At 39.5% G+C, this 23,587-nt stretch overlaps 2 protein-coding genes across 3 annotated transcripts; one reads left to right on the plus strand and one right to left on the minus strand.

Moving 5' to 3' along the window:
- Positions 1 to 364: 364 nt before the first annotated feature.
- Positions 365 to 7,092, minus strand: LOC133916935 (membrane-bound transcription factor site-2 protease homolog). 2 transcript variants are annotated; one of them, XM_062360835.1, is made up of 10 exons: positions 6,883 to 7,092; positions 6,677 to 6,742; positions 5,944 to 6,010; positions 4,938 to 5,012; positions 4,762 to 4,865; positions 3,200 to 3,347; positions 2,283 to 2,363; positions 1,745 to 2,209; positions 1,245 to 1,574; positions 365 to 806 (listed from the first exon to the last, which is right to left on the minus strand). In XM_062360835.1, exons 1-10 carry the CDS (start codon positions 6,981 to 6,983, stop codon positions 627 to 629), a joined length of 1,617 nt encoding a protein of 538 aa, XP_062216819.1. In that variant the 5' UTR covers positions 6,984 to 7,092; the 3' UTR covers positions 365 to 626. The 2 variants fall into 2 exon arrangements, with proteins under 2 accessions (XP_062216819.1, XP_062216827.1); XM_062360843.1 differs by lacking the exon at positions 5,944 to 6,010 and having other exon boundaries at positions 6,883 to 6,937.
- A 111-nt stretch (positions 7,093 to 7,203) lies between these two features.
- On the plus strand, positions 7,204 to 13,294 carry LOC133916949 (actin-related protein 2/3 complex subunit 2A-like). The gene is made up of 10 exons (XM_062360856.1): positions 7,204 to 7,474; positions 7,596 to 7,662; positions 8,496 to 8,703; positions 9,634 to 9,803; positions 10,013 to 10,090; positions 10,403 to 10,535; positions 10,613 to 10,704; positions 12,198 to 12,254; positions 12,785 to 12,856; positions 12,938 to 13,294. Exons 1-10 carry the CDS (start codon positions 7,413 to 7,415, stop codon positions 12,968 to 12,970), a joined length of 972 nt encoding a protein of 323 aa, XP_062216840.1. The 5' UTR covers positions 7,204 to 7,412; the 3' UTR covers positions 12,971 to 13,294.
- The last annotated feature ends 10,293 nt before the right edge of the window (positions 13,295 to 23,587 follow it).

The following is a 23,587-nucleotide window of genomic DNA, read 5'->3' on the forward strand; positions in this document are numbered from 1 at the left end:
GTGCTCAAGGCAACGATGTAGGTGTCAGTATATCATAAATGCACATGCTTTTCTTTTCTAGTTTTGAAACCAAAGAGTACTTTATTCGTCTAGCAGAGAACACATTGCGCATGCAGATATATTGCAGTTGGAATTTGCAATAATGGACTTTATATTTGAAGGTAGAATAATGAGGTTGTAAACGAGTTTGATGGATGTCTGTATGAACCGTTGGTTAGGGCTTACAACCGAAGTCTGCTAGAAGAGCACTCATCATAATATGTTATGCCTGGTTGGGAAACTTGCCTTCATTTTCTGAAAGAATTACCTCAAATGGAACAAAATGAACTGCTATATTCCTGCTGCGATTGAATTGGGCTCCATCAAACATAAAAAAATAAAGTCCAAATATTCTACTAACTCAAGAGTCACATAATATTGTTGCAATTATTTTTATCAAGAACTTTATGGAACTATTCCATTTGCGAACGATGAACTTTATGGAACTATTCCATTTGCCAGTTTCATGTAAGGAGAGCCTCCTTCTGAAAGATTGTGTATGATAGCCCATATACAGGACACAACTGACATGTACCATGGAAATGACATTTTTTTCTTTGTTCAGGACAAAATTCCACGGTACTTTGTTATACAAAGCCATAATAATATAGTGTTGCGGAATACAAAATCCTTGAGAACGTGATAATTGATAAAACCGTCCACACAAAGCAGCAAACCTTCAGAATTTTGCGTTGCTGTCTGTGGGTAAACCAAGCTACGTAGCATAAGCCTGTCTCCAAAATCGCTTCTCCATCTAGAAAATATACCTGTTCATTGTGACAGAGTTAGCTGCTAGAAAAGCACTCTGAACAGGCGCAATAGGCTAACACATTAAGCAGGTTACCACAAAACAAAATTTACGGCACAAAAAAGAAAAAGATTAAACAAACCCTCAGTAATCATATGAAAGAAAGACACAGAAATTTAGTGCGCAGATGTACTTGTTAGTATTAAGCAAATAGCAACAACCTAAGCCCAAAATTAGAAAGGAACAAATTATCAACACTTAGAAAAGTTCAAACTATCATATCATGTAGATTTCTCCTTGAAATTACTAGCCGAATTGCCAAGTTTTTGCTGTAAAGAGTGACACCAAATTCTGCTAAGACAGTCCTCTTCTAGGCAAACACATGTGCACATGTCATGAGCGGGGGTAATAATGAAGTGAAGAATTCTTCACTGCTTCTGTAAAAGGAAAAACTCACCGGTAAGCAATTTACTACAGCCAATGCTGCAGACACATGAAGCAGGCTACTTAAACCATTTCCCAAGATATATGGAATATCTGCAATGAAAAGGAGGAGTGCCCATCGAGGCCGGTAGGGGGATAACCTAACAGAACGTGCTGATGATAACAGATCACCCACATAAACAAAAGATCCCTCACAAGGACTCTGTCCAAGGTTATTATTTGTAGCATGTGATGATGATAAATTTCCTTCTTTCTGTAAACATCCCAAAGAGTATGGCCTGGCATAGGAGACCTCAATCCATGAAAAGCCTGGGGTCAGAACAGGTACCAAGCAGTACTCATCCTGTCAGCATTGATCAAATAGACTTGTATCAAACACAGTGGATAAATCATATAAAAGGATAGCTTTTATTACAAGAAGGAACGGATTCCTCAGGATTGATCCTAAAGATTCTAAATTCATTGTTACATTGTAGTATCAAGTAAAACAAATCAGGGCTCTTATGGTCTTACCTGAAAACATACACAACTACTTCCATCATCTACAGTCCTCCGCCATCCATTTCCACATTTTCTAAGCTTTACTACATCTTTTGCAATCAAACAATATTTTCCCTCAACTTCCTTCTGGTCACTACCTCTGCCAGTCTTCTCAGTGAAAATGACTGAGCCATTACAGATCATTTTTTCAAAGGCTATCAGTTCATCTGGGCAAGACAGCTTGTCACTTATCTGCCAGAGATTCTTGCTTGCATCCATCCATGAATTGGGCACGCAATAACCCTTTCCAGAACTAGTGGCAACATATCTCTGAGAGCCTTCAAGGAACTCAGGACCACTGTTTTTCTCTGTAGTACTTTGATCCAACATTTTGATCCATTCATCAGTTGTTGTTATTTTCAGACCATCCACAGAGAGGATAACATCATGAGCATACAAGTATTCTGACAGAGGAGATGTTTGTGGGATTCCCACGACCTGTTCTGACAGTATTTTAGATTCTAAAGATTGTTAAGTTCAAAATGATGTAAACGCAAAGAAGCAAACTTACCATAAGGCCATCGCCACTCACATAGAGAGGATACAACACCACCGGAAGTAATAGTGTCATCAGCACACATACTGCACAGAGCTATTAAACATGAAATCATACCAGAAACTTGCAGAGCATCAACATGAACGAGTAACATGCTTAGGTAGGATGACCAGATATACCATTAAATTCCACTCTTGAACAATGTCTAAGACTGCAAGTGTTGTTACAGAGTCTACAAACTCCCAACAGTATCCTGTATTCTGATCCTCCTTTCCCTGGATCCATGTAAATAACTGTTTGTGTTTCTAGACATTGTACACTTCTCTAGCCAGAGTTTAATGATCAATTTCTAAACCAGCAATTGTTTCTATTTGCTTTGTATACCTCGAGGATCTGATTTATGCTACAGTCAAGCAAAGGAGAGAAAAGAGAGAAGAAAGCAAAACCATCTCCTAAATATTGGTATCAGTTTCTGATGTCCCGGCCAAATGAAATATTCCCTCCAGTATACTTTAGGCAATATACTCTCTGATGTATCGTCTCAAATATCAACTTGTAGATAAAATCCTAATTACCACCTTAAGAGAAGATCGACACATACTTGTTTGGTGGAGTTAAGAGGTTAATTTCCAATATATCTCAGCTCACATTGTTTAAAAGGGACATTCAGTGACCAATGACACCTTATCCCAAACCACATAAAGCTAATTGTTCTTGTTTCTTGTTTGTTGTCTCAATCATTGCAAGCAAACAAATAATTATGCACGTTTCTTTTGATTTTGGCACTACAATTCTGTATAGGTTAGCAAGAAGTACCACAAATACTGGCAGTAGATAGCAATGCATTATGAAATAAAAAAGAAAGACATAATAAATAAATATGTTTTACTCCTATATTTTGGAAATAATCAATGCACAATAGCATAACTTACCATAACATTATGCCAAATTCCTGCACAATAAATCCGGAGCATCGAAAAGAGATGTAGATTCTGCAGTAGGTCATAGTTCAGAGCAACTAATGCCCCAGGAAAAAGTAGAGCAACAAATATGGCAACATACTCAATCTGTACTCCCTCACTGTTGCATATGTAGCGAAGAATATGTTAGAACTGTTAGGAATAGCAACTTGTATTCAATAGTAGCTCCTGTAGATAATATATAGAGTACATGAGGGAATACAGGATAGGACTTTAGTAACCTAACCTATACGTAATGGATAAGGACTTTATATTCCTAGCACCCTTCAAATGCTAGGCGTATGCAATAGCGTTACATTTGAAAGAGGTGACACTAAATAATAGGTTAGGACTTTAGTAATCTAACCTATACGTACTAGATAAGGACTCTATATTCCTAACACCACCTCAAATGCAAGGCGTATGTAATAGCGTTGCATTTGAAAGAGGTGACACTGAGTAATAAATTTAGTCTAATACATCAAAAAGATTGTCTCTTCAAAGCCGTCGTAGAGTGGATTGCAAAAAAAACCCGTCGTAGAGTGGAGTCTTGTAATCCTATTGAATCATGCCGAAGAAGTGCTAAGCGAAGCACGGGAGTAGAGTCATGATGATGACAATAAAAGAATGCCCTTTGGTCAAGAATCGCAGCAAAGCAATGAGAAGTAGCAAGACAACAAGTAAGTTGTCACTAAAGCTACGAAAAGACCAAGCTGACACAAGAATACCCCAGATCAAGAATTGCAAACACAACAATGACAAGTAGCGAGACAACAAATGAAGTTGTCACTAAAGCTACGGAAAAATCTAGATGGCTAAGTTGCATCAATAATGACGGGAAAAGGATTAGCTAAACAAAGACGAATATTTGGCTAACCCACAAAAGAAACTGATTAATGGACGAAGGAAAATGTGGACTCGCACGGCATAGACGAACTCAAAGAAAGATGTAGACTCGGATGGGCGCATTGGAGGCCAGCAGGCGGCTGGGCGGTGCGTGGGAGGCCGGCGAGTGGCCTACAACGCGCGGATCTAAGATGAGACCGAAGTGGCGGCCTGACGCTAGTGGGTGGAGCCGAGGCGCAACAAGGCGAGCCACGACGGACTGGAGGTGCTGGCAAAGACCGAGTGCGATGCAACCGAGTTGGGAAGAGAGAATATGAGCAAATCCGAGTGGATTGGCTGGTGGGAAGAGAGAATTGATCTGTTGATGGAAAGCAACCGCGTCGGGAGAAATGTGGAATAGATCTAGGACGAGTTGTGGCGTCCAAAAAAAACTCGGCTGTGATACCATGTTAAGAATAGCAACTCGTATTCAATAGTAGCCTCTAGGGGGAATATCTAGAGTACATGATAAGGACTCTAGTAACCTACGTAATGGATAAAGACTCTATATTCCTAACAAGAACATGAAAGAAAAATAATTTTATGGGTGGGAAAAGTAAGACAAAATACAGATGTTTTGAGTATCAAATGAAGAACACAACGCAACACATGTAACAAAAAAAATGTATGAGAAGATAAGACATAAAGACCTTGCAGCTGCAATGGCGTGCCCAAATTCATGAAAAGCAATAGACAAGATTGTTGATATTATGGTGATTGTGGTGTCCATTATAGATAGGCTGAGCCCTGAAGTCTGTAATAAGCAAAAGGCATGGTGGGTTATTGATGTGAGAAACTGAAAAACGAAGTGTCAAATTCTTCTCACCAGAAGGTTCTGTAACCAGGCAATAAGAGATCCACTTCTGAAATAAAACACACCAATTGACTCCCACAATAGCATCTAGAAAATGGAACAGATCACAGTACATAAGATTTGTATACGGAAGGGAAAAATATTATAAGAAATATAGCAATGCCCACATCATACGGAAATATATGTGGACTACCTGTTAAACCAACCCTATATTTATAAAGAAATGATGGAAATTTATAAGATCGAGAACCCAGGAACCAATGAAATTGAAGATACAGAACTACAGATTAATAATATTCAATGGAGTCACTAATAAGCATATCAAATGTTTGACTTAATTAAAGGAAAATGCTTCACATCCGACTAATTTGTCCAACTCCTGTATGACCCTAGAGTGCATGTGCACTGAGTTTGTGGGACCAGACCTTGCTCTGCCTGTGGTCGTAACACAGTCGGATGATTTCATCGTATGCATAGCAGCGTTCTGAATTAAATTAACAAATACTACTTAGTATTCTCGTAATGTCTAGTAGAACCCTAATCAAATGTGTGAGGAAGGCAAGCCAAAAAGATAGAAAACAACTCTTTTGGCAATATTGAACCACCAAAAGCAAATCCCTATGCTTCATACCTTCAGTGAATAAGAACTGAATCATCTGAAGCACTAATGTCAATTTTATAGATCATAGTAACATTAAGAATTGGCCACCGTATATTTAGGAAATTGCATGTAAATTCTCAGCGCTGTCTTCTGCCTGAAGCAGCAGTCTAGCCATCCATCATGAACCAAGACCACTAATAGAGGCATATATAGACTTACAACCACATTCTAGATTCTGTGACATAATCAGCTCATATTGTTCATTGTCAAGATAAAATTGCACCAGTTGTGCTAATTGTTTGAGCAGCAACAATCAGTGACATCATGGAATCCATGACACGAATGAAAAAATTTCAACTCTTGAATTAATATACAATGTAGAGAATATTGGGAACAGTTTTTTTGACATCAACTTACCAATGATAAACCAACTAAAGCAATGAGCGAGAAATAAACCCCTATAGAATACCATGCTCTTATGCATCTGTGAAAAAGAAAAAGAAACTCGGTATAAATTCGACGGTAGTTAATAGCTCCGGTCTACATTCTGAGTATGGTTAAGAAACCATGAGCTGTTTAATATGAGACGATTATCCCTATGAAATAATAGTCTATTTATCAGAAAACAAATACATACAGGACTATATGCTTTAAATTTTAGAGAAGAAAACGAAATAAGCACTCCAGATGAAAGAAAAAAATGCTGAAAGGCGTTCTTGCATTTCATGGTTAGTAGGTTACAGTGTTACACAAAGAAACCAGGAGCTATATTGGCTATCGTATGTCTTAGAATGCCAGGTCTGCCATAATACCATGTTTAGTTTCAGTCTTTTGTATGTGCAACATTGCTTCAGAAGCGACTGAAAACTAAGAAATTTTGAATACAAACGTGTGGATAATGAGGAAAGAAAAATCTATGGTGTACGCAAGCAAAGCAAAGTGACAATAGATCATACAAATTTGCAAAGTAGATCAGTGAAACGAAAGCAGTGCATGGATTTAGTCTGAAAAAAAGCAGTGTATTGGTTATGCAGTAGTTCATTTAATCTTGTATAAGATGCTACAGACTTCTGACAACAAAGAATTAATACCTGAATTTTGCAGTCATGAAAAAAAGTAAGGAATGAAATAAAGCAAAGATAAATCATACCTAGCATACTTCCATCCCAAATTGAACAGGATCTCATTGAAGGCATAAATCTTGCAGTCGCAGTACCTAAAGTTGGCACGACCACAGAAAGCGAACATAAGAGCCACTCCCTCTACTCTTACAAACAAGAATGACGAGAGAGGAAGCTAAGAAGAATGCAATTCAGATCGAGCTTTACTAGTAGAGAGAGCGCGAAGAGGACTGACCAGCAGGAGACGCAGTGCTCGGTGCGGCGGGCTGCGGCGCTCGTGGGCAGGGCCCCAGGCGCGCGCCCACGCCGCCTGCTGCGGCCGGCGCCGCCGATCATTCGAGCAAGGGGGGACGGAGCGGCGCCGCCGGCCGGAATTTCTCAGTTGGGCTCGGCTACTGCAATTCGAGGGAAATCAGACAGCTCCGACGGAAAACCAATTTGGGGTAACTCGGTAACCGTCAGATCCACAGTAGAGGGTTGTTTTCGAAAAAAAAACTCCACCTCAGAAGTCTCGGACAATTTGCAAATGCCCCCTCCAGCTTTTCTACATTTACATCTCCTCCGCTCTCTCTCAGAATCTCTTCCTCGTTAGTCGTCCCGGCCTCGCACAGACGGGCAGATCTAGCGGCTTCTAGAAGCTCCACCGCCGGCCGCTGCACGCTTCTTTTCATCTCCGATTCGATTCGATCTGGGAAGGGATTCCGTCGGGTCGAGCAGGGCGGGGGCGCAAGGCTGGTCGGCAGGAGAAGACAAGAGGAGCGGGAAATGATACTGCTCCAGTCCCCGTCCCGGTTCCTTCTCCAGATCCTCCAGGACCGCGTCCTCAGGTACGTCGCGGCTCTCTGCCACACTTCTTTGCGTAGAGGACAGAGCCCGGTGCGGCTGCTGGTATTGTTGGTTGCCTCCATTTCATTTTATTTCATTTCATGCGGTGTTGGTTCTGTGCAGCGGCGAGAAGGGCGTGGACATCGACTGCCACACGGTGGAATTCGACGATGTGCGGTATCATATTCAGGTGAATGCCCTCTTCCTAAGGGAACGGGATTTCCAGTCTTGTGTGTCGTCTTGGTTTGTGCCCAAACAGATAGGACTGGTGCTGGTATATGAACAAGGTGGCATGCGCTTGTCCAAATTGTGGCAACCATCCAAATGCATATCGAATTCCTGGGGCTAGCCAAATTTTGGCAAGAATGGTTTAGGCACAAACCAAGCACTTGCTCTTAAGGTGGTTATTTATTCATTACTTCAGTCCATAAAAAATATTCAGTTCACAGTGTTAATTCCTGAGAACAGAAAAAGAGTCACTCATTGATTGAACCTATTCTGCCCAGTTTGGTGCATTTCATTTTATAGTTCTTTCACTTTTGGCCTCAGACTGCCTATTTTGTTCATGAAAACAAATAACTAGTAAAATTGAACTAAGAAGCTGTTACAATACTCTTTTCTTCTTTCATATGCTGAGTTTACAAGATTATAAACTAATCATGTAAGTACAGATTTCTTTGGTGTGTCATAGTATGACAAATTTGGACTAGCTGGTCTTCAAGCACACTACAATTTTGAGATGAAAGTATGATCAAATTCATATGGTTGTATTATTCTGTTTTGATTAGGTTTGCATCACATTCTATTGATCTCCATTTACATGCATAACAGCTCTTCTTGGGGGGCGAAATCTACATTTCAACCAATAGACCTTGAAATATTGTTCTTTGTGTTTTTCTTATTTTCATTAACGGAAATGAATGTGAACATGACTCTGTTGTGTACGCATTAGGTACTAGGATCAATTATCAGCTGCTTCCTGTTCAATACCATAATCCTAATGAGTTGAGACTTTGATTTCAGTTTTCGATGAGGAATCCAAAGGTAATGGTCCTATCAGTGGCATTACCTCTCCCACCTCCTGAGGCGATTATGTATGATGGGCTTCCACTTGGTGCCATTGAGGCTATAAAGGCAGCATATGGGCCAGTCGTGCAAATTCTTGATCCTCCAAAGGATGGCTTTGATCTCACAATGAAGATAAACTTGACAAAGCTTCCGCCAGATGAAGGTTCTAGAGTTCCCTTTTCAAGGTCATAATTATCTTGTTGTGCTACATGATCAAATGTCCCCCATAGGCAGAATTCAGTTTAGTTTGACATTTCCAAGGTTTTAGCTGTCTTGTCAAAGTACATGATCAAAACGGCTGATGATTCTGTGTATCTTTAGATATCATCCATAGACAAAATTTCATCTGTATACAAGCAGATGATTTAGATATCATAAGAGTTTAGAAATATGACAGAGATGGAATGCATGATACAGTTAGCTGCCTAGGACTTAGTTGACCTAAATGTGTTTTAACTAGATCAAATTAACTGTTCGCTCTGTGAAAGAAAAAGGCAACTAAAAACTCCAGAAATAGAAGTTCTCAAGTTTTTTTGGCTTTTTTTGATACATGCTTATTACTGCATCCTAGGTATTGATCATAATTCATACCATTCTACCATTGTTTGCATCTTTCCATTTGTTGCTTAATTTTATTCTAATGATGATAAGTTTATTTATTCATTTTCTTATTCTCGATTTGTGCCGTGCAGTTTGTTGAGTTGTAAACTAAGATACTTTTGTTTGTATTGAGGATAGAAGTGGAATTGCTCTGCTGATGGGTTATGTTTTTTCTCCAGACCATCATGCTTGCTTCTTGCTATTGATGTCCATTTGACCATTTCTACATTTGTGTGATATTGATGTGAGGAGTTCTCATATTTCTCTTTTCTTCCATCACATTTGACAAATTTACTTTATTTTAGGCCCTTGCACTTATTCTTCTGAATGTAGTAGTTGGTCGTACTTATTCTGTTTGTTATTCATTTAGGATAAGCATGTCCAAGCCATTGACATCTACTAACAAGTGATCCTTTTTTCCAGTTAAATCATATTCTCCTCTGTAATGGACTGATGGTAACTTTTAACCATCTATTTCTTTACTATATTCCAGAGCAAAGGAATGCTGTTTTGACACAAATTGCATCTGTTAGAGAGGTTGTGCTGGGTGCACCACTGAAGCTTCTGCTGAAGCATCTAGCCTCAAAGACAGTAGCTCCTAATGTTGACAAGCTTGTTGCTCTTGTTCACCGTCCTAATGAATCCTTTTTCCTTGCTCCCCAGGTATAACTTCAAGAACAGCCATATCACATAAATGTTCATATCATGCAAGTAACACCTAGGTGCTTTATTTGATATATCAGTCTATATTAATCTATGGACAGGAGATTTACTATACTAATGTATTTGATGCTTACAGTCAATTCTAAATTTTTTGCTGCATTTATTATATTGTTTGCGCCAAATGGGATTAATCATTGTCTCTTCATCAGGCAGATAAAGTCATTGTTGTGTACCCAATGAGATTTCAGGACTCCATTGATATTGTTTTAGCAACTTCCTTCCTGCAGGTACATTGAATTCTTCCAATCTTCCTTCTATCTCTTTTATCAGCATACTGGCCTATTGTTCTTCATGACCTTTTGTGTTTCATCTGTATCGTACTGGCTACATTTGACTAAAGATTAATGCTAACCTTTTCAGAACTGCTACCATTTCAAGGTGTAATGTATATATATGCGGCAACCATTTAATTAATGAGTTTTCTATGCTCGAATGAAACTTAATTTTTGTTAAAATAGCTATCCTGCCAAAAGACTTTTCGTTATGACACAATCTGATGGGAGTACTTTGTTTATTCATTTTCTTTTTGTTAAATTTAGGAATTTGTGGAGGCAAGACGAACTGCTGCACTTAATAATGCTCCTTCCTGTATGTGGTCTCCAGCACCTCCTCTTGAGTTAAAAGGAGTACCTGTTGATGCCCTGAATACAAATGCTGGCTTTGTTACTTTCGGTAATTTGCACTTTTTCCTAGCATTTCATGTTCCTCCATGGTACTCATTTGTCTCACAGACTTTTTCATTCACACAGTTGTTTTCCCTCGGCATGTTGAGGGTAAAAGGCTAGACAAAACAGTTTGGAGTTTGTTAACATTTCATGCTTATGTAAGCTATCATGTAAAGGTAAAATCCTTTTTTAGCTGGTTTCATATTTTATTTGTATAGAGTTACTGGGTCACTCCCAGCAGGTTCCCTGGAACATCTGGGAATCAACCAGTATTAGTGAATTTGCACTATTCATATGAATGGCTGGTTTGACTGACATGAACTGAAATTGGTTAATTCACATTGAATGACATTATTCTGCCCTATTCTAAGAAACAGGGGGTGTTGTTCTTTTTCATTCCTCAAATCGACACAAGGAAGGAAACATACAACCCTGTCTCCTGATGAATTTTTTGCCAAAAAGAACATCAAGTTTTCTGACTAAGTCCAGGGTCTCTCTTTTTTTTTTTTTTTTTTTTTTTTTTTTGAGGCCACTAAGTCCAGGGGGTTGGGTAAACCATCTGGAACCACTATTATAGAGCCAGGAAATTTTGGGATGTAGCAAATTTCACCACCTACAATTCTAAGCCTTTGAGTCAGAACAATAGAGCAGCTAATACCTGCAACAACCAAAGAAAGCTTCTCCGTCGATCCCCTTTTTGTCACCGGCGAGTTTGAGTGGCAATACAACCTTGCCCACTACTGCCCAACTGCCTGTAATTGCAGACTGCCATCTTGGAACCAATCAGGATTAGTTTCCTTAAGCCTACTTAACAATCTGCATGTCTCAACAGCTGAATAGTTTGGCCTTGGGAAACATTTAATATCCATATTGTTTCTGCAATTTGCTAGTGCTTGACTGCTTGCCAGAAAGAATCGAGTACTTTATGTATCTCGACTACCATTTGCTCAAATTAAATGTTTTTGTGTACATCTAGAATCAAGGATGGTTGCCCTAGTCAGTTATTAAGTTCTTTGAACATCATCTTTGTAAACCAATTAGTCTTTATTCTGACGACACCATCTTGCATGTTATGGGCTCAGCAGCGGCCCAGCCATAGCACTTCTGGTGGCATAGGCTTAGAGATAAGCCTCTATCTTAGTGATTTGATTAGTTTGCTTCCTATCCAAGTTAGTTTGGTACTAAGTTTGTTAGCTAGGAGATTAGGAAAGTATGGATTCGATCAGATTGTGCCAATCACCTCTTGGGATTAAACAATGAATAAACCAGAAATTAATCTCACATATCCCATCTACCTCAACTCTCTCCTCACGTGGCTTCTCTATCTCAAATTCCCTCTCCTCCCTCAAATGCTCTCTTTCATTAGCACCCTTCCTCAAGTCGTTGCTATCTGATTTCCAATGGATGCTTACCCCCCTCTTGTCGATCAACTACCATAACATGCATTATTACCAAGATGCACACGAGCATATGTTATTTTAGGTGTCAAACAACACTTAGTATTTCTATACACAAAACACATACATTCCTCTCTCTTTTTCTTGATCTTATGGAAGCATTTTTCTGCTCGTGAACATAGTAACTTTTTGATATTTAGTTTACACTGCAAGTTGACAACTGTCACTTAATAATTATGCAAGTTCTCAATTGTTATTGTTTCTTTTATCAGTGTTCAGAGGGATTCATGCATACCAGGATGAGGCGTAGGGTTGAGTCGCTGATCCAGGTAGATTCAACTCACTTTGCTGAATCAGGGCATTTTATAGACCTAGTAAATACTTTATTGAATCTCTCCAGTAACCTAGTAACTTTGTGTAGTTCATTATAATTCTTTAGTGCCCTTTCAGGTTTAGTAACAGGTGCTAGTTTAATATCATCAAACAGTTTCAGTTGGTTACAACTTAAACATGAAACAACCTTTAAATGGAAGTGTGTAATAATTCATAGATCATTGCGGGTTAAACACCGTAGTCTGATGGCAGCTACTCTAAGGGGGAGGGGTGAGAGAGGACTGTTGTCTTGGGGAATGTTCGACTTTACTGTTTCTTGCTTTAATCAAACCAAGATACAAGTCCTCACTTACAGAGATGGCGTCTCTAATGGACGGATCCATTTAGTTATTAATCAAAATAACTAGGAAATAAATTAATTGGAATGAAACTAATTGAAATCCGACTAATATATTGATTGCTACAGCACCATGTGGTTTATTTAGGCCCATTAAATTTTCCTGACCTCCTTGACACTGTACTGCAGGCTTTGGACCGAGCAAAATCTGACGCGGAGAAGCTGAAGAAGTTGGTACATGGTGGATCTTTGAAAAGACTGGTTCGTACTTTGTGCATGTAGGTAGCATTCGTGCTGTGCATAGTTCATGTCTTCTATCATTGATTCATGCTATCCTCGCAGAGCCTGAAGAACGAAGGGAACTCGCATTTCTGAAGGTTATACTTCAAATATTTTGACAGATGTTGGACTGTCCATGATGGATCTGTCTGTACTGCTTGGTAGATGACATCCGTTCAGTTATGGGGAGCACAGGCTAGAAATGAGTGAAACAAAAACAGAATCCTACTATTCTTCTCGTGTATTTTGGGAGGAAATTTTATTCAGGGTGGAACATTGATGAGACATAGGTGCAAAGAGACCTGTAAATCGTTCATCAGAACTCTTTGATCTATTTATCAAAAATTCCATCTTGTAATTTTGATGCTCACGTGGTGAATTCACTTTAGACTTTATTAGCTATGTGAAATGGGATTTGCTCGTGGCGGTTCAATTCATTCCTGAAGGAGTGTAGTTGGGTGCCCCTAATCCAAGTTCACGCAATCGTTCCTTTCACTAAATAGTGATAACTTGAGCCTATGATGTCAGCTAAGAGTAGTTGCATGAAAAAGATAAGAAATAGAAAATTAGCCCACCAGTCGGATACACGTTGAGATCCCTGAGAACCAGACCGATTGAGAAATCTGATGAGCCCTACTGCACAATTAAGTCCTCGTCCTCTCCTCTTCCAAAGAATGCTGGGTCTACCTGGAGCATCGAAGGTCATATAGACGCTAATATGTAAAATGGCATCATCTAAGCACCCATAGAAGATTTTACCCGATTCTTTTAAACCTTTTTAAAATAAATATTCTAATAATAAACACTATGCAATTATTATTTTTTAAAAAAACAAGCCTATGCTACAGCAACTACGTGGCACATATACTTTATCACGCCACATGCCTAGTGTGGCAATGGGTGCCACATTGGACTAACTCGAGTCGTGCATGCCCGTGTGGATTTCGTGACATATCTTTGCATTGTGATAGAAAGTGCATTATCTCCCATCAACCTTTTGAGCGAAATGTGGCAAAAGGAAGGAAAATCATGAATACACACAACGAAACCGTGGACATGCAAGTGAAATCTAATCCATAAAATAAATTAACCCATGAATGACGATGTTATGGTAAATATCGTAATGTCATAGAACTTTCTAATTTCTTTAAGATAATGAAAAACAAGTATTCAACCTCTGCACTGTATAACAAGAAAGTAGTGATTGTTTTTTGTCAAAGATAATACTATTACTGTATAGCCAAATAATTCAATATAAAGCTGCTACACCAACAAAGATTAGATTCTTCCATTGTTACCCCATACCCCTCAACCAATCACTCATCATTTCGGTAACAGTACTAGGAATGTTCATATTCAGAGCTATTTTGACTATGTGCCAAACCAATCTAGCGAGATGACAATAAAAAAATAAGTGTTAATTTCACTATGATTATAGAATCAACAATTAATATTCCCATTCTACTAGCAATTGCTAAATTATCTTTGGTTAAGATAACCCCTTTTTGCACATACCAAATAAATATCTTTATCTTCAGGGGTGATTTTAATCTCCATAAGAATTTGTCAGAGAAACTTAGGCCTTGAATAGACAGATGTTGATACATGGATCATACTGAGAATCGCCCATTAGCATGTAGGCTCCATCTAAAAATATCCCTCTCTTGAGATAACCGAATATTAAGTATCTTGTAGACTAGGCTGTGCCAAGCTATAAGCTTATCCCCTATAAGTGATCCATGAAATAAAACTTAGAGCAGTATAGTGCTTATTACTTTTGCCACCGTGATATTCTTATGCCTCACAATTTGAAGCAGTGATGGGTATTGTTCACAAAGTGTGGCATCCTTTATCCAGTCGTCTATCCAAAATCTTATATGGCTACCTTTCTATATTTGAAACATACCGCATTTTAAAAACTCCTTTTAATGTTCATTAATCCTAAATAGCATTGGGTTTCTCCATGATTACCTTCCACTTGAGTAAGGGTTTTATTTTTGAGGTATTTCTTTTGTAGCATATTTTGCCAAACCTTATCCTTGTTTAATATCTTATAGAACCATTTATACAGAAGACATTTATTTTGAATCTAGAAATCTATTATACCTAAGCCCACTTGATGTTTAGGTGTGCACAAAATTTTTCACCTTGCAAGCTTATACTTCCGTATCTGACCATCATTCTGCCAGGAAAACCTAGATCTTATATGATCCATCCTTTTCAGGACTCCTTTTGATATTTCAAAAAATGACATCATAAACATCGGTAAGCTGCTGAGCACAAAATTATTCAATATTAATCCGCTTCTTGCTGACATATGTTTACCCTTCCAATAACTCAATTTTTTCTTGAACCGTTCTACTACATTTCTCCAATCACTATTCTAAGTTTACGATGGAGTATGAAAATATCTAGATGTCTAAATGGGAAAGAACCACATTTACATCCAAATAACTGCATATATCGGTCCTCATCCTTCTTTGCATCTCCAAAACAAAAGATCCCACTCTTATGCAAGTTTATCTTTGACTTAGCAGGCCCATCGCTTGAGCCACAAGCGGGATTGCGCGTGCGGCTACCAATATCACAGAATCATCACACCCCGCCGAACCAACCTCCTGTGGCATGCATCCACCGTCTCCTCTCCACTAGCAGTAAATTCCAGTTCTTACATCGGCGCTACACCAAGGGGAGCTAGGTTGTGTACTCGCGCCCCCTCCATGCCTCTGATTCTTCCTCTCCCATCTTCATTGTCCATATCGGCACCACCGCCATGATCTCTCTCTCTCTCTCTCTCTCTCTCTCTCTCTCTCTCTCTCTCTCTCTCTCTCTCTCTCTCTCTCTCTCTCTCTCTCTCTCTTTCTCTCTCTCTCTCTCTCGTGTAATGCAACCATGACAAAAAATATGTGTACATTTACCATTTTCTAGTTCCATTTATTTTTATTTTGTTGAAAAAATCATGTTCAAAATTGTCAACAATGAAAGTTTGTTGAACTTTGTGAATGTTTCTACAAAAGAAATGTTACAGAAAATTTGAGATCCATGTACATCAATTTTATATTTCACATAAATTTATGAAACTCTGAGTCAGTTCATGAGTCCCTTGGAGATCCTTGCTTAGGCGGCCTGTAGTCTCTTTGGTTGCTCTTCAGATAAGGTCAACAGTTTGGAGAGTGTACTTGAGATGGACAATTGCTCTTCTCAGTCTCCTCCGCTCTCAAGCTAGGTTGAGCCATTTTCAGCAAATGAAGGAATCATCCACGCATTTTCTCGACCACAAGCCAAAGATGGATCCTATCCCATGTTGAAGTGCTCAAAAGTCAAGCCATTACCATAGAAGTTTGTCTGTCCATCCAAAACTAAGATAAGTGTCGCCAATTGGTAATGTCGGTTATGTAAATGCTTATTTATAGTAAGGATATCTGGTCATAAACTATTTGGATCGAAGAGGATGTCACAAAATTTTATACATGTTTAGGCTTTCCTTAGGATAATAGTCCTATGTCCGGTTTCACCTACATTATGATCAGGAAAAGACAATTACAAAAGGAATGTGTCTAAATCTAATCCTAAGGATCTTGGTGAGTTCTCTTATGTTTTAAATCTTGAAGCCCTTGTCGGGTGAATCCACTCGTGGCACAACTCTGTTGTGCATCTCAATGGGTTATTTCTATTCCAATTCGAGTAGGCTTGCACTACTATAGAAATGGTCATCCGTGTGGTTATGAACCATCACTGTCGGTTTATAAGCTCAACCAGCACATAAAAACCAAGCCATCAAGAATCGACAATGATAGTCATTATCACTTTTAGTTCTTATTACCAACCGATACTGATACATCATTGTCAGTTCCAGCTACGCACCGGTAGTGATAAGTTAATTATCATTGCCGGATCATTTTCTGAACCAACAATGATGCATCAATGCCAGTTGGTAATAAGAACCGGCAGTGATAAGGAAGTATAACTACCAATTCAGAAGCTCAACTAGCACATAGAAAGTTGTACCATCAATAACTGGCAGTGATAGCCCACTACTGGTACAACTTCCACACTCCGCCAGTTCAGCTTCTCTCGAAATCCTTATAAATTTAACTCCCCAGACTCCAGTCGCTCCTAGCCTCCCATGCTCTCTCTCTCTCTCTCTCTCACACACACACACACACACACTCTTTTCCATCGCCACTGCTGTTGTGACCTCCTCCGCCATGGAAAATCCACCACCATCTCCGGCCACTCCACCCACCCTTGCGCCTTCTTGCGACGATGAAGCTCCAGTGCTGGAGAGTTCGAATGAGACGCAGTCCACCGACTCCGGATCAGTGGGGTCTGGGTCCACTGACGAAGTCTGAGACTTTTTCATTGATGAGCCAAAGCCGAAGAGGCACCAACATGAGGAAGAGGAGGAGGCGGCCGAGGAGGAGGAGGGCGTTGACGCCAATGACTACTTCTTCATCATGGAATATTTCAACTAGTCGTGGTAGGCATAGACGCCCGGCAGGTGTAGTGGTTCTTTTGTGACAACGGTGACTCAAAAGTTTTAAGGTTACTTTTGTGCATGTGTGGCCACATGTTTGTTTTGGTTGTACAATGATGATAGCTAGCTAGGGTTTAGTTATTAGTGTGATGAAGAACAATGATTGTGGTTTAGTAATATAAAGCTTAATTAATTATGGTCTGTCGGTTTCAATTTTGATTTTTTCCGGGATTACGTATCACTACTGGTTCATATCTAGAATCGGAAGTGACAAGGGATATCAATCAGTAGATTGGAGCCAAGAATCGATAGTGATACAAACAATCATTGTCGATTTCCAAGCTGACATAGATTATCACTTCTGCTTAAACACTGTCGATTCAAAAACCGGGAGTAATACAATTTTTTAATTGACAGTGACGAGGGTTTCTGTAGTAGTGTTGCTCTATATTGTTTATCCGGCTTGGAATACGATTACCTTGGAATTATGTGGTCTCACATTTTTTGCTACCCTTTGGATGTACCCCCTCTCTTCCTTATATAGTCAGATGGAGAAGGCATATCTCACTAGAAATCTCTAAGTGTAACATTCCCAGATTGTATTACTTCCAAAAATCTAGAAGACTCATTCCTAATTTGATGATCGCTTCCATGTAGAAACGATGAACTACATGGAATATCGGCACATGCCTTATCTACCTCATGGTGTTTATGAAACCTAATGTATTGGATAAAAAACATGTGTATGATGGTGATCTATCATCAGGATATACCATATTTCTGATAAATCCTTAATTATTTAATTATGAATTTCTTGTCAACTAGCCCCTCAACTGCTTAGAAAAGGGTAACTGGACTACATGTAGTTCGGGATCAGACTGTATTGGAACTCACATAGTCAAGAATAGTCCTTGATTAGAAATGTTCTTCCTAGTCAAAAATTTCTGGTAAAAAAAACTTCCTCCAACCGAATAGAGTTCCACTTGTAAAGGCTTACCTAGTTGGGAATCACTTCCGACCATAGAAGCTCAAATGTCACCTTCTCATTTTCTGTGTCCTTAAGGAATATTGCATTAAATGTGCACGACTTCTAAGTGGAGTTGAAACAAATTGCTTCAAAATTTGAAATGTTAAGGACACTGTTAACGGGAACGGTAACACCAGCGCTCATCATGAAACAGTTATAAAACCCATCTTCCTTATAAATAGGAAGGGATCCTGATGTTATCTTCATCTCCATTATCGTATTCTCGAACCCTTTGCCTTTGAGCGAAAACTCTTCCCCTTTCTTCAACCTTCATCCCCTAAGCTTCCAATCATGTCCTCTAGCAACTTGTTGGCGACCTCAAAGATGTCGGATGCATGCATCCATAAGTTGGGAACGAAATAAATGATCATCGCCAAGAGTTTAATCCCTTGAAAGCAAGCAGAGGGAGAAGAGGATCTGAGTCCAAACAATGGAGAAATCGTAGTGTTCGAGGCTTTCTTTCATTATGGCTTTTGCCTCCCTACTTTGGATTTCTTCAAAGAAGTAATCTCTTTCTATGGCACTAAGATCGTCAATCTCACCCCCAACTCTACCACTGTACAGAGCATCATTACTCATCTTTGTGAAGCTTTCATGGGGGAAGCTATTCATTCTCCTCTTCCACTACTTCTACTAGTGGAAGCAAATTTTAGTTGCCAGAGTGGTAGGATCCGCCGGCTTTCATCTCCGCGAGGGGCTCACTGGCAAGTACATCGACATCACAATGAAATCATCAAGGTTGGGATGGCATAAGCAATTGTTCTACTGCAAGTGCCTAGCCCTAGGCACCCTTGAGTACAAAGGAGTCTAGGCACAAACAAGTTCTTGCTTGTAAGATCCTCTCGAGGTGAGCCAGCAACTCTAGGTATTCATCGGCTGCATCAAGGGCCTCAAGGCTCGCAGTTTTGATGGCCTAGGATGTGGCATTGGATTTCACCCAGCGCTGTATAAGCTCGTTGAGGTCTCAAGTATATCCAGCGTGGATGTATTCGGGACTCTCAGACTCAACTAGGGATAGTGAGAAAGGTAAAGTTGTCGTATTTTTGTTATCTCCAATTATACACTCGCAAGATCTAATTGTATTTATATTTTTTTGTAGAGATGACACCGGTAGTTATGAATTGGAGAGTTAAGTTCCTCCTTGACAAAGACACTTGGGAGGATGTCCTGAAAGCCCTATGTTATTTGTTGTCTGAAGTAAGGGCGACAAAAATTAAGGTTTGTTTTTGTTTTCTTTCGATTCCCTACATATTCTCTGTTATCCTCTAAGTCATAACTCAAGCAACATTTTTCTTTTCTCTATTGTTTGTCAATTCTTTTATTTTCTGTTTCTAGCACTTCCTGTAAGAATACGAAAACAATAGCCACAAGCTATCTTTGGATTGAAAATGTCAGTGTCAACAAAGTGGAACTTTGTATGACCAAACTGAGTTTTGAGAAACCATTATATAACAAAATTGGGACTGTAAATTATAGCAGTAAACAATAGGCCATGTGGGTATCAATTCCAAATTAATGCAAAAAAATAGCCTAGATGTGTTCCTTCTAATATCCTTTTATTACAGTTAATTACTATATGTTGTCCAATTCTGATAAGTAGTGCTTAACTCATCATATTAATGCAGACTGTGTCATATCTATGTTGCCCTATTGCATGACAATTTTGGTGTTCTAGAGCAGTGGAAGTGATATAGCTACGACTGCAGACTATCATACAAGAAGTGATCTGGCTATGTTTTTATGCTTAGCAACAAGTGTCAGCTGAGGATAGAGAGAGAGAGAGAGAGAGAGAGAGAGAGAGAGAGAGAGAGTTGCAGTTGAGGATCAGGCACTAGTTGAGGCTGAGGTAGAGTTACCTCAAGCGCTCTTTGACTTGGACAGTGATAACGACTCTGATGACGTCGAGTACATTCCTTCGGGCGCTACATCACATGACAACAAGGCAGGAGGTTCCACTCATGCTGCTCCTCAGTTCTCAGCTTCCCTTCCTTTGGCACCTGAGTCGGCACCTCCCGTACCTCCTACGACACCACCATCAGAGTTTGTAGCTATTCTTCAGTAGATGCAGCAGCAACAACAGTAGCTTTTGGAGCAGCAGGCTTTCCAGGCTGAGACGCAGAGACACCATGATGAGGCTCAGGCGAAGCTTCAAGTAGATCTCATACGTAGGAGTAGTAGATGGCTCTTTTACAGTCTCTTCAACATCAGCAGCAAGCCATGCTTTTAGTGCTTCAATCGGACAGGTAGAACAATGATCGGTTGTTTGGGCTCTTATTCCAGGTTACCAGGCTTCTGCTGCCTGCTACCCCTCAAGCCCCTACTCCAGCTTCTAGTCCTCTCCCTGGCAGTGTTAGCGGACTTTCAGGTACTCTGGTGTTAGAGTTTCCTCTCTCACCACTCTACTCCACTAGAGTTTTCTCACAGCCTGTCGGGACATCTCTGAGGCCAGTGCTTCCTTCATTGATTTCACCTTTGACCACTGGACCTCTCAGTTTTGAAGACTCTCCACAGCCGACAATCCCAGCTCTATAGCCACCAATTCAGTCTCCTCCAGCTGTGCAGCCAGCGTTTAACGAGGCAAATTCTACTCTTTGGGCAGCATAGTAATATGTTGACCAGTTGTTGGCCGCCCAGGAGATCAATTCTTCCAACTCCAAGTTTGGCTCAGGATCTCAGTACGTCGTGTTGCCATCTTTTGTAGCTCCAAATCCTCTTCTCCTCCAGCTCCAGATGTCTACGAATGTGCTCTTTTTGTGCTTAGATGCCAAAGGGGGAGAGAGTCTAGAAGCAGTCTAGGTGATAGGGGGAGTCTTCTATGTTGGAGAGAGCTAGTTAGAGTTATTAGTGAGCTTTCTACTTTCTTAGTCTCAAGGGGAGCTAAGACTAGGGTTGGAATGTTGGTTTTTCATGGATTTTGATATAATGACAGGCCATTTGGTTATTAATTGTGTTTCGCTTGTCATCGCATTGTGTTTCCTTTCGTGCTCCCTTTTATTTCTTATTCTACTGGTATGATAGGTTGTTCTAATGCTAGGTTTTCTCTTGTTTAATTGTTATATGTCGTTAATTGCCTAGTATGATATGATAGGGTGTTCTTCAATTCATATCTTTATCTTCCTATTTGTGTTGTCATCAATTACCAAAAAGGGGGAGATTGTAGCATCTAGGTCGTTAGGTAAGTGGTAAGTGTTTCGATGATTAATGACAACTATATTTAGATATGGTTGATGCACACTTGTGAAACTCTAGCAATAAGCAGCCCAGAGCCTGTGGATAAGTTGCTGAGAAGTTAGAACTCGAAATTAGTTGAATTGGATGAGTTCAGAAGAAAATACCTACATCGGATGGTCTGGCGATCTTGAAGATGGACTCGACAAAGTATTCTTGGTTCAGTTTAGTAAGTTGTTGAGTGCACCAGATGATCCATCGATCTACAAAGTCATTTACACTGAAGCATTTTTTGGGTGACGTGACCAGAAAAACAACAAGTCCACGCCGGATGATTCGGCGCTTTGCGGGATGAACACGCCGGAGTGTTTTGACTCAGAAGGGCAATGTCGAGTCTACACACCGGATGGTCTGGCATTGAGGATGAAGAACACCAGAGCATTTTACAGAGAACAGGATTTTCAGTAGAAAAATTGAGTGTGCATGCCAGAAACAAAGGAGAACACTTGAGTTGATTTTCAAGTTCTTTAATGCAAGATTAAGGATATCATTAATGCTTCAAGAGTAGTGAGTTTGCATCTAGCCGTTGTCTATGCTTGATAGGGATTAAGTGAAGCAATTAGCTTGTTACTATTAGTGATTGGTAATACCTAGTCAGTCTTGGTGATTAGAGGTGTTTTTGGTGAGCTTTTGGAGTTTTTATGGGAGCCTCAGGAAGAGCTTGTACTTGATTTGATGACTACCAATCCGGAGATAGAGAAGTGGCAATCACTAGTGCGCACTTGAGTCTTGGTGAGAGCGATATCCTTGTGTGAATACTCCAACGAGGATTAGGAGAGAGTGCCAACTCTTCGATACCTCAGAAAAAATCGGTGTCCTCCTTCCCTATTAACTTAATTTCCCGTAATTTACTTCAAGTATTTACTTTTATGTAAGATTCACTTCCGTATTTACTTTTGAGTTCTTTGCTTGCATATTTGTTTGATTTGTTCTAGCTTGCTTACTCGAGTAGTTGTTTTTCCTTCATCTAAGTGAAGGTTGCTATTTTTTCTAGAATTCGATAGAAGTTAAAATTTGATTAGAGCCATATTCACCCCCCTAGGGTCATTAGATCCTTTCAATGAGTATCTAATGATGCATCGGCAGTTGTTAGTAATCGATCAATTTACAAATTTGTGGCTGTTCATTTTCAGTCATCATTGTAAAATGTAGTAATACTCTGATATAAAGTTCAGTCAGATTTTCATCATTTCAGATAGCAGATCGTGCCAAAAATAAAATACAGGTAATTTTCACTTGATAATTAACTGCAATTTCTATTCAATAATTTTGTTTAGCCTGGTTATAGTATTGTTCATGACATTCTACAAACAACATTTTTGTTCCTCTAAAGTATCAACCTGATTATCTCTTCTACCTATGTACGACCTACCGATGAGGGTGGCACGGTAAAGCTGCACCAATTTTCTAGTGGTTATCTAGAAGTTAGTTTGCCATCTTTTAACACCACACTCAAAAGCATTAGGTTCCCATAAAGAGACAACTTATTTGACAATTGTTGCTGGTAGGATCAATCCGGACTATGTAAATACCTTGGAGGTGTTAAATGTACTACTTGACTAAAGTAATGGAAGCAAATTCTCACGCAAAAAAAAAGAAGAAATAATAATTGTTCATTACCTGGCTCAGCAGTGAAATATATATTCAGTAATTTGTGAAAAGTCAGTATCTGATCGTGACAAATAAATTTGAGCAACACAGAGAACAATGGAAGGATTAAAATAATGTGTGCCATGTTATATTTGCAAACTGAAATGCGAAGAAAATTCTAGACAATGATGCTGCAGAAGCCTCTGCAGTACCACCTAGATGGTCGCCACCTGTGCCCAACGTGTATCTTAAAACAGTGAACAAGATATACTCAACACTAAGCATGCATGATAATTTTCCATTTGAGCGAGATGGTTGCATAGACTCACAACTCACTATGAACCAGTTTCTTCCAAAAGGTCGTTGAGACTACCCTCTCCAAAATAGTAAA

The sequence above is a fragment of the Phragmites australis genome, chromosome 1 (genome assembly GCF_958298935.1).
Source record: "Phragmites australis chromosome 1, lpPhrAust1.1, whole genome shotgun sequence".
Taxonomy (NCBI): domain Eukaryota; kingdom Viridiplantae; phylum Streptophyta; class Magnoliopsida; order Poales; family Poaceae; genus Phragmites; species Phragmites australis.